We start from the raw sequence: 12,247 nt of genomic DNA on the forward strand, positions 1-12,247 counted from the left end.
TTTAACTTCCTCAAGAACGATTCACATTTTATTCTGTTACAGTCCTAAACCTAAGGTATTTCTCCACCTCCACAGATGATACATGGAGATTATGTGAAACTTCTATTTCTGATCTGAATATATGCAATTTCAACCTGTTCTTTATTATTTACCAGGAATCCACTGTGAAGAAGACATTGATGAATGCTCTTCAAACCCTTGCCAAAATGGTGGTACTTGTGAGAACTTGTCTGGCCATTATACTTGCCGTTGCCCATTTGATAACCACTCGGGAACATTTTATGGAGGAAAGGACTGTTCTGATGTTCTCCTGGGCTGTACCCACCACCAATGTCTGAATAATGGAATGTGCATCCCTCACTTCCAAAATGGCCAGCATGGATTCAGCTGCCTATGTCCCTCCGGCTATACTGGGCCATTGTGTGAACTTGTCACCACGCTTTCTTTTGAGGGCAATGGCTTCCTGTGGATCACAAGTGGCCCAGCCACAGGCAAGGGCTTGGTTTGTAACATGGCCCTCAGCTTTCTGACTGTTCAGCCAATGGCACTTCTACTTTTCCGAGGCAACCGGGCCATGTTTATAATGCTGGAGTTGCGAGGTGGCTACATTCACTTATCAATTCAAGTCAATAATCAGTCAAAGGTGCTCCTGTATATTTCCCACGACACCAGTGACGGAGCATGGCATTCGGTGGAGGTGACATTTGCAGAGGCTGTGACCCTTACTTTACTTGACAACACTTGTAAGGAGAAATGCATCACCCAAGCTCCTTCTCCATTTGAAAGTCATCGGTCAATATGTGCTTTTCAAAACTCCTTTTTGGGTGGCTTACCAGGAGGAACGACCTCCCATGCTATTGCTCTGTTGAACATCTATAATCTACCATCCACACCTTCGTTTGTAGGCTGTCTCCAAGACGTTAAGATTGATTCGAATCACATCACTCCGGAGGACATTTCATCCAGCTCGTCTTTAAATGTCAAGGCCGGCTGCGAGAGGACAGATTGGTGTGAAAGACAACCTTGTCAAAACAGAGGACGCTGCATCAACTTGTGGCTTAATTACCAATGTGATTGCTACAGGCCCTACGAAGGCCCGAACTGCCTGAGAGGTGAGACAAGGCTGGGCGCCCAGGATTGCTGTGCGTCGGAGCAGTGTAGTACCAAGAATAGCCCCTTGCCTTGCCTGTTATGAAACACAGCGACCCCTCAGGACTTCTGCTTCTGGTTGCCAACTGATGGAAAAAAAAAAAAGGAAGAGGCTAGCAATGTGCATTGATTAAGTTTGAGTGCATTCATTAGACACCGGGGTGTCACTCATGCAGAGAAATTAAAAAAAAAAAAAGCTGAGAGCTCCTACCTAAATGAGTTTTCATCTTGACGTGTTTACAAAGTGCTATTGCAATTTTACCCTATGTGGTGTGTCAGAAATGGACTGTAAATAATATTTGAAAGAGAGCTAAACTTTTGGGAAAAAAGGACCGTTAGATATGACACTAGCCAATGCCAACTACTGGCACGATGTCTTGTGCGTGGTAGACTCTTAGGAAATATTTACTTCCTTGCTCTTCCTTCTATGCCGTTCACACTTGCTCCCAAATCATGCGTGTGTCTAGCACTTTTATAAACCATTGATTTTACTCACAGGTATATTTTCTGGGGCTACATTGGGGAAAACTGATATTCCACCTAGGTACCTTAGGGGGAAAAAAAAAGAAGGAAAGAAAGAAAAGGTAGATAGTAACAACAGTGAAATTGTATAGATACCATAAACTAATTGATCTGATTTTTCTAGCAAATCACAGCTTGAAGTGTATTTCAAAATCCTTAACTTCTAGCATCGTTCCAAAGACTGTTGTTGATAGTGATCAATACATACCTGTTTCTTTTTATTTATTTTTATCATGCCTTGAAAATGTCTACGAGGTAATTGCAACAGACTGCTTTGAAGTTCCGCTGTAATTTACCCTAAGATTTTAGAGCAACTTGAAGTAGGACAACATCTGGCAAATAGTCTTCTCTGCTTTATATGAAGTAAAATTAAAACCAGTCTTAGCCTATACCCTATTCCATGTACGAATGGCCAAGAGTTATTAGAAACTATTCATGGGTCTCCCCTCTAACCACAATATTCATTACAAATCATGGACCTGTTTGACAATGAGGTATGGCATCTACTAGCTCTATGTAATATTTTAAATAGAAGGGCAAGTTGTTTTGTGATTTTTTTTTTTAAGGAGAAAAGGGGAAATTATGCTGAGGCAATGTTCACTTTTTTGAAGAAAAATTTAATTGACCCAAGGCAATATTTTTACTACATATACAAAATAACAAACAGATGCTGACTCGTTTTGACCGGCTTCCAAACACAGCGACCCACAAGGTTAATACTGACCATGGCGATGTTTAACTGTCCTGGTAAATAGTTTCAAGGGATGCCAATCCCGTGGGTTCTGGTTTTCTTTAGTTTGTTTTTTCCAACTTGGAAAATTATGGTGTTTTTAAACCAAGTTCCTGAATTGGTTACCGGCTCCACCACCACCCACCACCCCCACCCCCCTCAGTTTCTTTATTCCCCCACACTATTTGAAAAGGTTCAACCCTCGTGAAAATACTTGGCTTCAAAAGTTATCTGTATAGGGAGGGGGTTCTGTAAAATCTCTCTTTCTGAAAATTCTTAGTGCAAGTTTAAGAAAAATTATATCTTTCGTATGGCCTCAGTCATGAAACTAAAATAGTCTGTATTTGTGTTATCTCTTATGTTTGCTGGGGAGTTTATTTTCATTGCAAAAGAGGCTTTCAAGCTGTAATGAGAACATGGAGCCTTTCTATCATCGCACAAATACATGCAAGAGAAAGGAGACGTACTAAAAAATACAAAGGCAGACCTCATTCAGTTCATGATCTGGGCTCAGTACTTCCCAGCCCAGTGGTACACATCGCAGTCAACAAGCAGGATGGATGGAGGACTGAGTTGGCTGCTTAGACACGAAAGACATGGAGATCTCCAATATTTTTACATCGATGTTTTAAAAAAACATTCAGATGTCTCAGTAAAGGGAGTTCTGAAGAGCGTTTCTCAAAGCTTAGTTCCCAGAACTGTCTCATCATATCTTCTCGTGTTGGCTGGGTAGAACTGTGGTGCTTCCAAGCTTTCGTTCAGAACCTTGCTTTCTAGAGAATATTTTTCATTTGTAGAGGCAATTTACATACGTTTAACCTTCAGTCATACATCCAGACTTCGAGAACCCTAACCTGTTAGAATTGCATTTTCTTAGATTTAGAAGGGGCTTCACCCCATGACTGTATTTTTTTTTTTTTAACTATTCAGCCTACTGAGTGCAGTGACCAAACTTCTGCTTACACACTGTTGGGAATGAGGAACTCATTTGCTCCATCTTGCCAGAAACTGTCCCCAAGTTGTTTCTTATACTGAAATAAAATATGATTACTTAGAGCTTTCATTCACTATGAAGCATTGTAACTCTTGAAGTAATACTAATATAAATCTTACATTTCCTCTTCTTGAGAACACTTCAATATTTGAAGTGTCTTGTACCATCCAAGCCATCACTTCTATCATGCTAAACATATCCAGTTGTTTCTAATGTTTTCCATATGACACAGCTTTCAGACACTTCATCAGCTGCTTGCTTTGGAATAAATTTGCTTATCTGGTTTCTGCATGTGCCTGATGATGCAGAGTGACACAGGACCAGAGCCTCTCTCATCCTAGATGATGTCCTTCTGTTTTTCAGCCTAATATTACATTGACTTTTTGGCAACCATGCTCTACACATGGCTCACGCTGAGTCATTCTTACTCATGGTGCCACAGGATCCTGCTTATTCCACGCTAAACGAGGTACATTTAGAAGCAAGTGGCTTTTACTTATTCTTACTGAATTGCACCTTGTGGTATTCTACTGATTATTAGAGCTTGAGGCTGTTTTTCATCTGCGTTTGTCATTCCTCTTCATGACATATCAACGACACGGCTGAGAATCATTCCCTCCCATGTTCACAGACAAGTCCTACATGGCTTCAGGTGTTTCTAAAGTCCCGTAGTAAACCACATCCTCTGACTACTTGCTTGTGATTTCTGAAGAAGAGTGGGATTGCTAGAGACTCAAGCTTCTGAGAAAAAAGAAACAAACAACAACCTCCCCCAAATAGCTCTGTGTTCTGTCTTTAAATCTGGATCCACAGAGTGATCTGCAGGCATTTTAGGATGACCAGCAGGGTCCCCACCACCCATGAGGTTGAACGATTTTGTGCATATTCTCAAACCTCAACTTTCAAGAGCTGCATTTTCCTATTAAACATTTTATCTCAAATGAAAGTGCTGCGGTGTATTCAGAGATGTTAACCTCTTCAAATGGGTTATTTGTTTAATAATATGCTTTGGAAGCTACCTGTGGTTGTCTGGAGCAGGTGGTCTCCAAATGCAGATTCAAAATGTGATGTTCCTGTAGGAAATCAGGAAAGAGTTCTTAAAATGTAGACTTTTATGCAGGAGGTCTTTGAACACAGACGGTTGTCTAAGCGAGTTTTAAGTGTAGTCCAGCTACACTAGAATATGTCTTACCTTTGGCCAAACTTCAACTGGACCATGACGATATTTAAACACAATGGAAGGGCAGCCCGGGTGGCTCAGCGGTTTAGTGCCGCCTTCAGCCCAGGGTGCAATCCTGGAGACCAGAGATCGAGCCCCACATCTGGCTCCTTATGGGGAGCCTCTGCCTGTGTCTCTGCCTCTGTGTGTGTGTGTCTTTCATGAATTAATAAATAGAATCTTTAAAAATAAATAAATAAACACAATGAAATATAAAAAATCTGTTTTCTTTCTGGTTAGCATTGGGATGTGAAAACTTGCAGATAGCCATCTCTCCAAGACCGCTCTGGTCACATTCATCAGTGACTTCTAGATGGCAGAGTTCAGGGGTCAATTTCCAGTCTTCACCTTACTGCGCCTCTCTTGACCTGTTGCAACAACAGTAAACACCATTAACCACTCCCTCTTCCTCACAACTCTTCCCTCACTGAGCTTATGGGACATCACTCTCCCTTGATTCTCCTCCTATCTTCATGGCTGCTCTTTTGTCATCTCCTTTATCTCCAAATCCAAATGTGTGGTGCCTGAGAGCTCAGTTCTTGGACCTGTTCTTTCTTCTGTATATGCTCACTCTCTTGGTGATCTCATCCAGTCTTGTGGTTTGAAATAGCATCAATTACACTGACAAATACAAAATTATTAGAGATACCCCAGGATATCTCCCCCGAATTTCTCTGTCTGTTTACTAGCTATTTCCACCTGGATTTCTAATAGGGCATCTCAATTTTAATGGGGACTCCCACTTTCCCTCCAAATTTAATATGGAATCCCACTTTCCCCCCAAATCTGTTCCTCTTGTTTTCTTTTCAGTCTCTGCAGATGGAAATTCAATGCTTCTAGCTGCTTAGGCAAACAAACAAACAAGCAAAAAAAAAGCTTTGGAGCTGAACTTGCTCTAGAAAATCAGGTTCCCAAATCTGACTACTTCTCATCATCTTCACTGGTACATACCACTGATCCAAGCCACCATTCCTTCTCTCTTGAGTTTCTGCAATGTCTCTACATTCTTTGGGTTTTTATTCAAATGTTATCTTCTCAGAGTACTCTGAGTACTTCATTAAAAAGTTGCAATTCTACTTCTACCCCCAGTGCTCCCTACGCCCTTTCCTTAGCTGACGTATTTTATATCAAAAGACTTATCACCACCTGATGTACCATATAGTTTGTTTCGTTATCTGCGTCTGGTCTGCATCCACCAATTAGAACATGAGCTTTAGGACAGGAATTTTAGGGATACCTAGATGCTCAGGCGGTTAAATGTCAGACTCTTGATTTTAGTTCAGGTCATGATCTCAGGGTTATGAAATCGAGCCCTGCATTGGACTCCGAGCTGGGGTGGAGTCTGCTTAAGTAAGATTCTCTCTCTCTCCTTCTCCCTCTGCCCCACCAGCACCCCCACCATTCTACGGATGTTTTCTCTGTCCCTCTTTCTCAAAAAACAAAACAGAACAAAAACAAAAACGGGAACTTTAGTTCCTACAATACCATCAACATTTTGGAAAGTTAGGGTTCATTTTTATACATCAGAAGAGTTTTCTTAAATCGATGTACACCAATAGTATTGCCATATTAGGGCATTACTAACTTCTCTAAGCACAAGAAACGCTGGGTGAGTTCAGTCCTCAGCTTTGCCTCCTCCCACTGTCTCCCATGCCTCTCCCAATCGGGACCACAGAAGGAAGATTCCTCTTTGTTCAACTCCCTTGCCTTTCATTATTATTTGGAATATCAGCCCCAAAGAGGATTTGTGAATCTAATTCTTGATTTCTGTCCTTTAGAAAGAATGACTAGATTTAATGACATTTGCTTCAGCAAGTCCTCAAATAGCAAAGATGATAGATGCCTGAACAGTCTGCTTTGAGATGTTACAGGAAGGGATCCTGTTCCCCAAATTTCTTCTACCAAATTGGAGGACAGGAGTATCTGATATTCCACTATTAAACTCCACCATTTTAGGGCAGTGAAGGAGAGGTAAATCTTGTTTATCATCATAGAGATCTTCTCTTTCTCATTTGTGATCAATAGGCCTCAACTATAAACTACAAATCAAAATGTAGCCATTTTCAGAAAAATCAGTAAACTGAGTAAATTCCAGTAAACTCAGAAGTTTTGAGAAATGAGGCCAAATTGTCATCCTATTGAATAAGCCCGTTCTAAACTTTAAAAAATGTGTATGTGTGTGTCACCTTCTCACCCTTTCTTGTGAGTTTGAAGACGTTTCTCCTCTGTTTCTCCTCCTCTATTTTGACACTGAAGAGTATGTGGCAGGCAGATTTGGCCAGGATGACTCCACTGGATTTGCTGCTTTTAATCTTGACAAGAGTTATGAAGAGAACGTCACCATCTCTATGTTTGTTCGAACACATCGACCATCAGGCTTACTTCTAGCTTTGGAAAACAAGACTTACCAATACATCCGTGTTTGGCTAGAGCATGGCCGATTAGCAATGCTTCATCCAGGTTCTTCCAAGTTAGTAGCAAAATTCGTTCTTAGTGATGGTAATGTACACTTGATATCTTTGAAAATCCAGCCAAATAAAATTGAGCTATATCAGTCTTCACAAAACCTAGGATTTATTTCTGCCCCTACATGGAAAATCCAAAAAGGAGATGTCATCTACATCGGTGGCCTGCCTGAGAGATCACAGACCGAAGCTAAAGGTGGCTTCTTTAAAGGCTGTATCCAAGATATAAGATTCAACAACCAAAATCTGGAATTCTTCCCAAATTCGATAAGCAATGCATCCCACAATCCAATTCTTGTCAATGTGACCCAAGGCTGTTCTGGAGACAACATGTGCAAGGTAGGATTATTCATACCAATTATGTCTATGTTGTATATTAAACTTGTTTTATTAAATAATTTATTATAACCACTCTTTGTATGTGAAGATGATATTATTGACTCCCCCCTAGCCATAGCATAATGCTTCATCAATGTTTTTCCAGCAAGACTGGGGGATTTATTTATATGAAGCCATAAAGTAACGGCCTTGATCTTGCTGGCACCATGGTCTATTTAACCATCCAAGATGACTCTAGCAACATGCTTCTACGGCCACGACAACCAAATTACCTAAGAATAATAATATTTTAATTCCCAAACTCTTAATGGCATCCCAGGTGTTTAACTGAATTGACTCATTTTGGAAAAGATCATCATATCATTTACATTAAATGCCTAATTACTGTTGTTTTAAACTTCTCTTAAGTCAAGGACAACAAAAAAACCTGAGGGGCAGGGATGCCTGCCTTCAGCCAAGGGCATGATCCTGGAGTCCTGGGATCAAGTCCCATGTCGGGCACCCTGCATGGAGCCTGCTTCTCCCTCTGCCTGTGTCTCTGTCTCTGTCTCTCTCTCTGTGTGTCTCTCATGAATAAGTAAATAAAATTAAAAAAAAAAAAAAAACCTGAGGGGCAACTTTCTTCTGGTAGTTGGATTTGAAACTCTCTGAAATATACTTTCCCAAAGCCTATGCTTTACTTTATGTATTTCGTATGCTCTTCCAAAAGCGATTTAAATTTGTGAATTTGTCAGCTCTGCATGACCTTTCAAAGGAAACACATTTATATCTGTTGAACGTTTATTGAGCTCTGACTATATTGCCACGCACTGGGCTTACCTCTAAACGTGCAAAAATGAATCATTTTCACATTACTATAGGAGCACTTCCCATGTGCCGGGCACTATTTTACATAGACGAGTCCATTTAATTCTGTTGCAGGACTGCTGTGTAAAATGAGCATTGTTATTACCCCATTTATGTCATTTACAGATAAGGAAACTGAAGTTTAGGAAGGCTATGTAACTAGTCTAAATCACCTCCTAACAGGGGGACTGGGATAAATACAGCCTCAGCTCTCAGAAATTCCCTTTTAAATACTTTCACTTTGGATATTTCCAAATATCCAAAGTGAAATATTTTTATATTTATTTTATTATTAATATTATTAATATTATTTTAAGAACTCAAATAATAACAATATGTGTCTGAGTGAGAGGTAGGCCCAGTGAAGAGGTCACTGTATCTGGACCCAGAGGACAGAGGTACCAAGCTTCACTATTTGCCTTTTTATTAGGATCTTGGGTAACAGGAGGGCCCTCTGCTTCCTCATTAGTAAAAACAGGAGTAAAACATCTCCCTCAGATGCTAATTGTTGTGATTGAAAGTGCCTGGTAACTTAGAAATTCCAGAGAATGTTATCATACCTTTTAAAAACCTCCTTCTGTTGTAGAAAATTGGCCTTATATGTTTTCTCTTTCTCATTTCATCTCTTTCTTTTTGTTCCTTTCTCTCTCGATTTCTCTTTTAGAAAAGAATTGGCAACGGTAGCAGTTTTATTCCATTTCTTAACCAATGGATATGAGAAGTTCAATGTGTAACTGTGTAGAAAATTAGCATTTAAAAATAACAGAGATGGGGTCTGGCCTCTACTGTTTCCATATTTAGTCGCCACTGCTGTTTATACTTTCATTTCTTTTCCACTCAGTCCAACCCCTGTCACAACGGAGGTGTGTGCTATTCCCTGTGGGATGACTTCTCATGCTCCTGCCCTGCAAACACAGCTGGGAAAGCCTGTGAGCAAGTCCAGTGGTGTGAGCTCAGCCCGTGTCCACCCGGAGCCCAGTGCCAGGGGGTGCCGCGAGGATTTGAATGTAGGTGGATTTTAAAGTTATCATCCATCCAATTAAGTTGGATCTTTCAGTTCCATAAGGCAACTCAGAAAAAAAAGAGACAAAACTTGCTTCCCAAAGGAAGGACTCAACGAATTTAATAAATCTAATCTAATAATAATAATAATAATAATAATAATATCCATATTGGCTTCATGCCTCCTCCTGCCCCTAGATTTCTTGGAGGTGAGGATGGGGAATGGAAATCAGAGCAAAACCTAGGTCTTTGATGATTTAAAGCTAATTTCTGAAGAAATTAACCACGTAATATTTGGCTTTCCTTTCCTCATTGGGAGTACAGAGTAAAGTCCTAGTGTGAGCTCACGGCCTTTTGTTGACTGTGAAGCCTCAGGCAGTTCACACAATTTCTGTAACCTAAAAGTTTCTCTGTAAAATGGGGATAAAACATCTACTTGACAGGTAGATTAAAAAAAATTGTGTATATGTGATGATTTTATAACCGTAAGTATACAAAGTCAAACACATTGGGCATTGTTGTTTTCTGAATATTTTCCTCAATCTGTAAAGTATCCTTGCTCATCTTCAGGACTAAAGGCCCCAGTTTTCCAAATCTTAACAAATTTGGATTCTATATTCACCATGTTGACATGTCTGCACACTAACCACACTATTACAAACATTTCCTCCTCTCCTACTTCGAATAACACAGTCTGATCATAACAAATCTTCGTGTTTGCACTGAATTCTAATCTTACCCCCCCACACCTTTATTTGAAGATTTTGCTTCTAAAACTTTTCTCTCACTCTTCAGCACCATTAACTTTTCCACCAGTGTATGAACACACTGCCAAATTTCCTCATTACAAAAAATTTCCTTTGACCCCCCCTCCCCCCATAACCCCACCGGCTACCATCCCATTTTTTGTTTCTGAAAGCGCACACACACTGAAAGACTGTGACAAATCCTCTAAAGGGTTGTCCTCAATTTGCCTCTGATATCTTGCTCCTCACATTCTTCTATCCCATTCCATCAGGGCCCTCACACTCCAGCTCTGTCTTGTACGTGCTCAACTCCAAGCTTGGGCATGTTGCCTTCATCACTTCACTCGGGTTCCAACCCAAATGTCCTCTTACCTGGCTTTATTTTTTTCTTCGTATCTCTTAGGATTCCTTTCTGTTTCGTTGTATATGTATTTGTTTACTTGTTCATCATCCCTTGCTTCACTAAAGTTAGATTTCAAAAGGGAAGGAAATCTCCTATTTGGCTTCTCACATTACTCTCAGCACTTAGTGCCGAACGTATAGGAGGTTGTCAATAAATATTTGTCAAGTGAATAAAGTAACATCATTTTTCTTCAAATTAACTCAATATTTTCACTTCACTTTTCCAAACGTTAAGTGATCTATATCACCTTGGAAAACATTGCACTAAAATAATGGAGTGGAACCAGAGGATAGGATGAACTCAGGTTTATTTCAACAACATTCTGTTGAGACTGAGCTGTGGTGACTGGGGAAAAAAATATATATTTACTTTTCTGTTTCTATATTTTCAAAACATATTGAAAGGATGTATGAAATGTGTTGTACTATATATGTACTTCGGAAAATTTTTTTGAGAATGCATACACTTTTATTTTCATATTTTAGACATATATACTATATTACAGTACAGGATGATAGTATATATATTTATATATATATAGTACATAAAGCACAATGAGTTGGCATAAAGAATTCAATTTGATTTCTAATATGGCACCAACTTTTAAATGCAAGCTTCCCATTGTTCTACCTCCAAACTACATGTTCAAAATAATTTGTTTCATTGTTCATCTTTTGATAAAAATCCAAAAGTTCTAAAGTTCTTAGTCCCGTTATGTTCTACAAAAGGATTTAAATCGTTTGGAATATTTTCACAGGGGAAAAAAAGAATAGGGTTTCTAAAAACATTTGCAGGCCAAGAACCATACCCCTGGTACACATTGGTCTTCAGTATATATGTAAAGTACTTTAGGATTTGTATATCCTGCATCAGAGAGAAGTTAAGTGAATCTTCACTGCGCCTGCATTCTCACTACAGAAAGAGTAGGAAGTTTGCCATGGATCTCCCAAAATGTCTCAATAACATTTTTTTAAGTATAACTTACCTTAATGAAGGAAAAAAAGTAAATCAATAGGAGGGGTGAATTTTACTAATTGACAGGCGTGAACCCTAGAACACATTTTTGCTATTTTGCATAATTTTAATTTCATGTGATCTTATGACCCTATGGTATTTTCTTTCAAGTAAGATATGTTGAGAAGATTACATCTAATAGAATAACATAGTCTTGAGGATATAGCTCATGCATCACTCTGAGTTTGCCTTTAGGGTGTTCTATCAGAAAACCAAGACTTAAAAATTGAGAATTCACCTTATATACAGGTTTGTTTGTAAGATAAAGTTCCCCGAAGAAAAGATGAAATACAAAAAAAAAAAAAAAAAGAAAAAAGAAAGAAAAGATGAAATACAAATATTGTTATGTGTATTGTGATTTTTCCCCGGATGAGAAGTGATTTCAGTGTGCTCAGCAGTGTTAGTAAAATGAACTTATTTAGCATTATAGACCATATTTGTCCTTTTGGAGTTGGGGAGAGCGAATGAGATTTGTTTTTTTAGCATTTATTTAAAAGCATGGAATAGACACTTGTTGCTCCTTTCCTCCCTAATCCCAACCCCAAACTCGGTGGAAAAAACACAATGGTCAAAAGCAATAAAAATCAAGTGAAATTTTAATCCAAATAACACATTTGGATTGTACACTTGAATAATACACTTGAATTTTTCTCCTACAGTAGCTTCTAATCATTATTTCACTTTCCAGAATTAAGAACGACAGAGTTATTTTTACAGATTATTTATTTAGTAATATTTACCTACTATATGTCTGGCAATGTTCTAGGCATTTGAGAGGTGGTAATAATCTAAACAGAGAAAGTCCCTGATCTCATAAA

The 12,247-nt window shown here is 39.0% G+C and overlaps 1 protein-coding gene across 3 annotated transcripts in view; it reads left to right on the forward strand.

Moving 5' to 3' along the window:
- Positions 1-12,247, forward strand: part of CRB1 (crumbs cell polarity complex component 1) — a 141,872-nt gene that overhangs the window by 89,196 nt on the left and 40,429 nt on the right. For 2 of the 3 annotated variants that reach the window (XM_041764832.1, XM_041764841.1), the window contains 3 exons: positions 156-1,112; positions 6,871-7,418; positions 9,106-9,271. In XM_041764832.1, the coding sequence (XP_041620766.1) occupies positions 156-1,112; positions 6,871-7,418; positions 9,106-9,271 (1,671 nt within the window). The remainder of the gene's footprint in view (positions 1-155; positions 1,113-6,870; positions 7,419-9,105; positions 9,272-12,247) is intronic. The other variant, XM_041764851.1, reaches the window with a different exon arrangement.

The sequence above is a fragment of the Vulpes lagopus genome, chromosome 1 (assembly GCF_018345385.1).
Source record: "Vulpes lagopus strain Blue_001 chromosome 1, ASM1834538v1, whole genome shotgun sequence".
NCBI classification, from domain to species: domain Eukaryota; kingdom Metazoa; phylum Chordata; class Mammalia; order Carnivora; family Canidae; genus Vulpes; species Vulpes lagopus.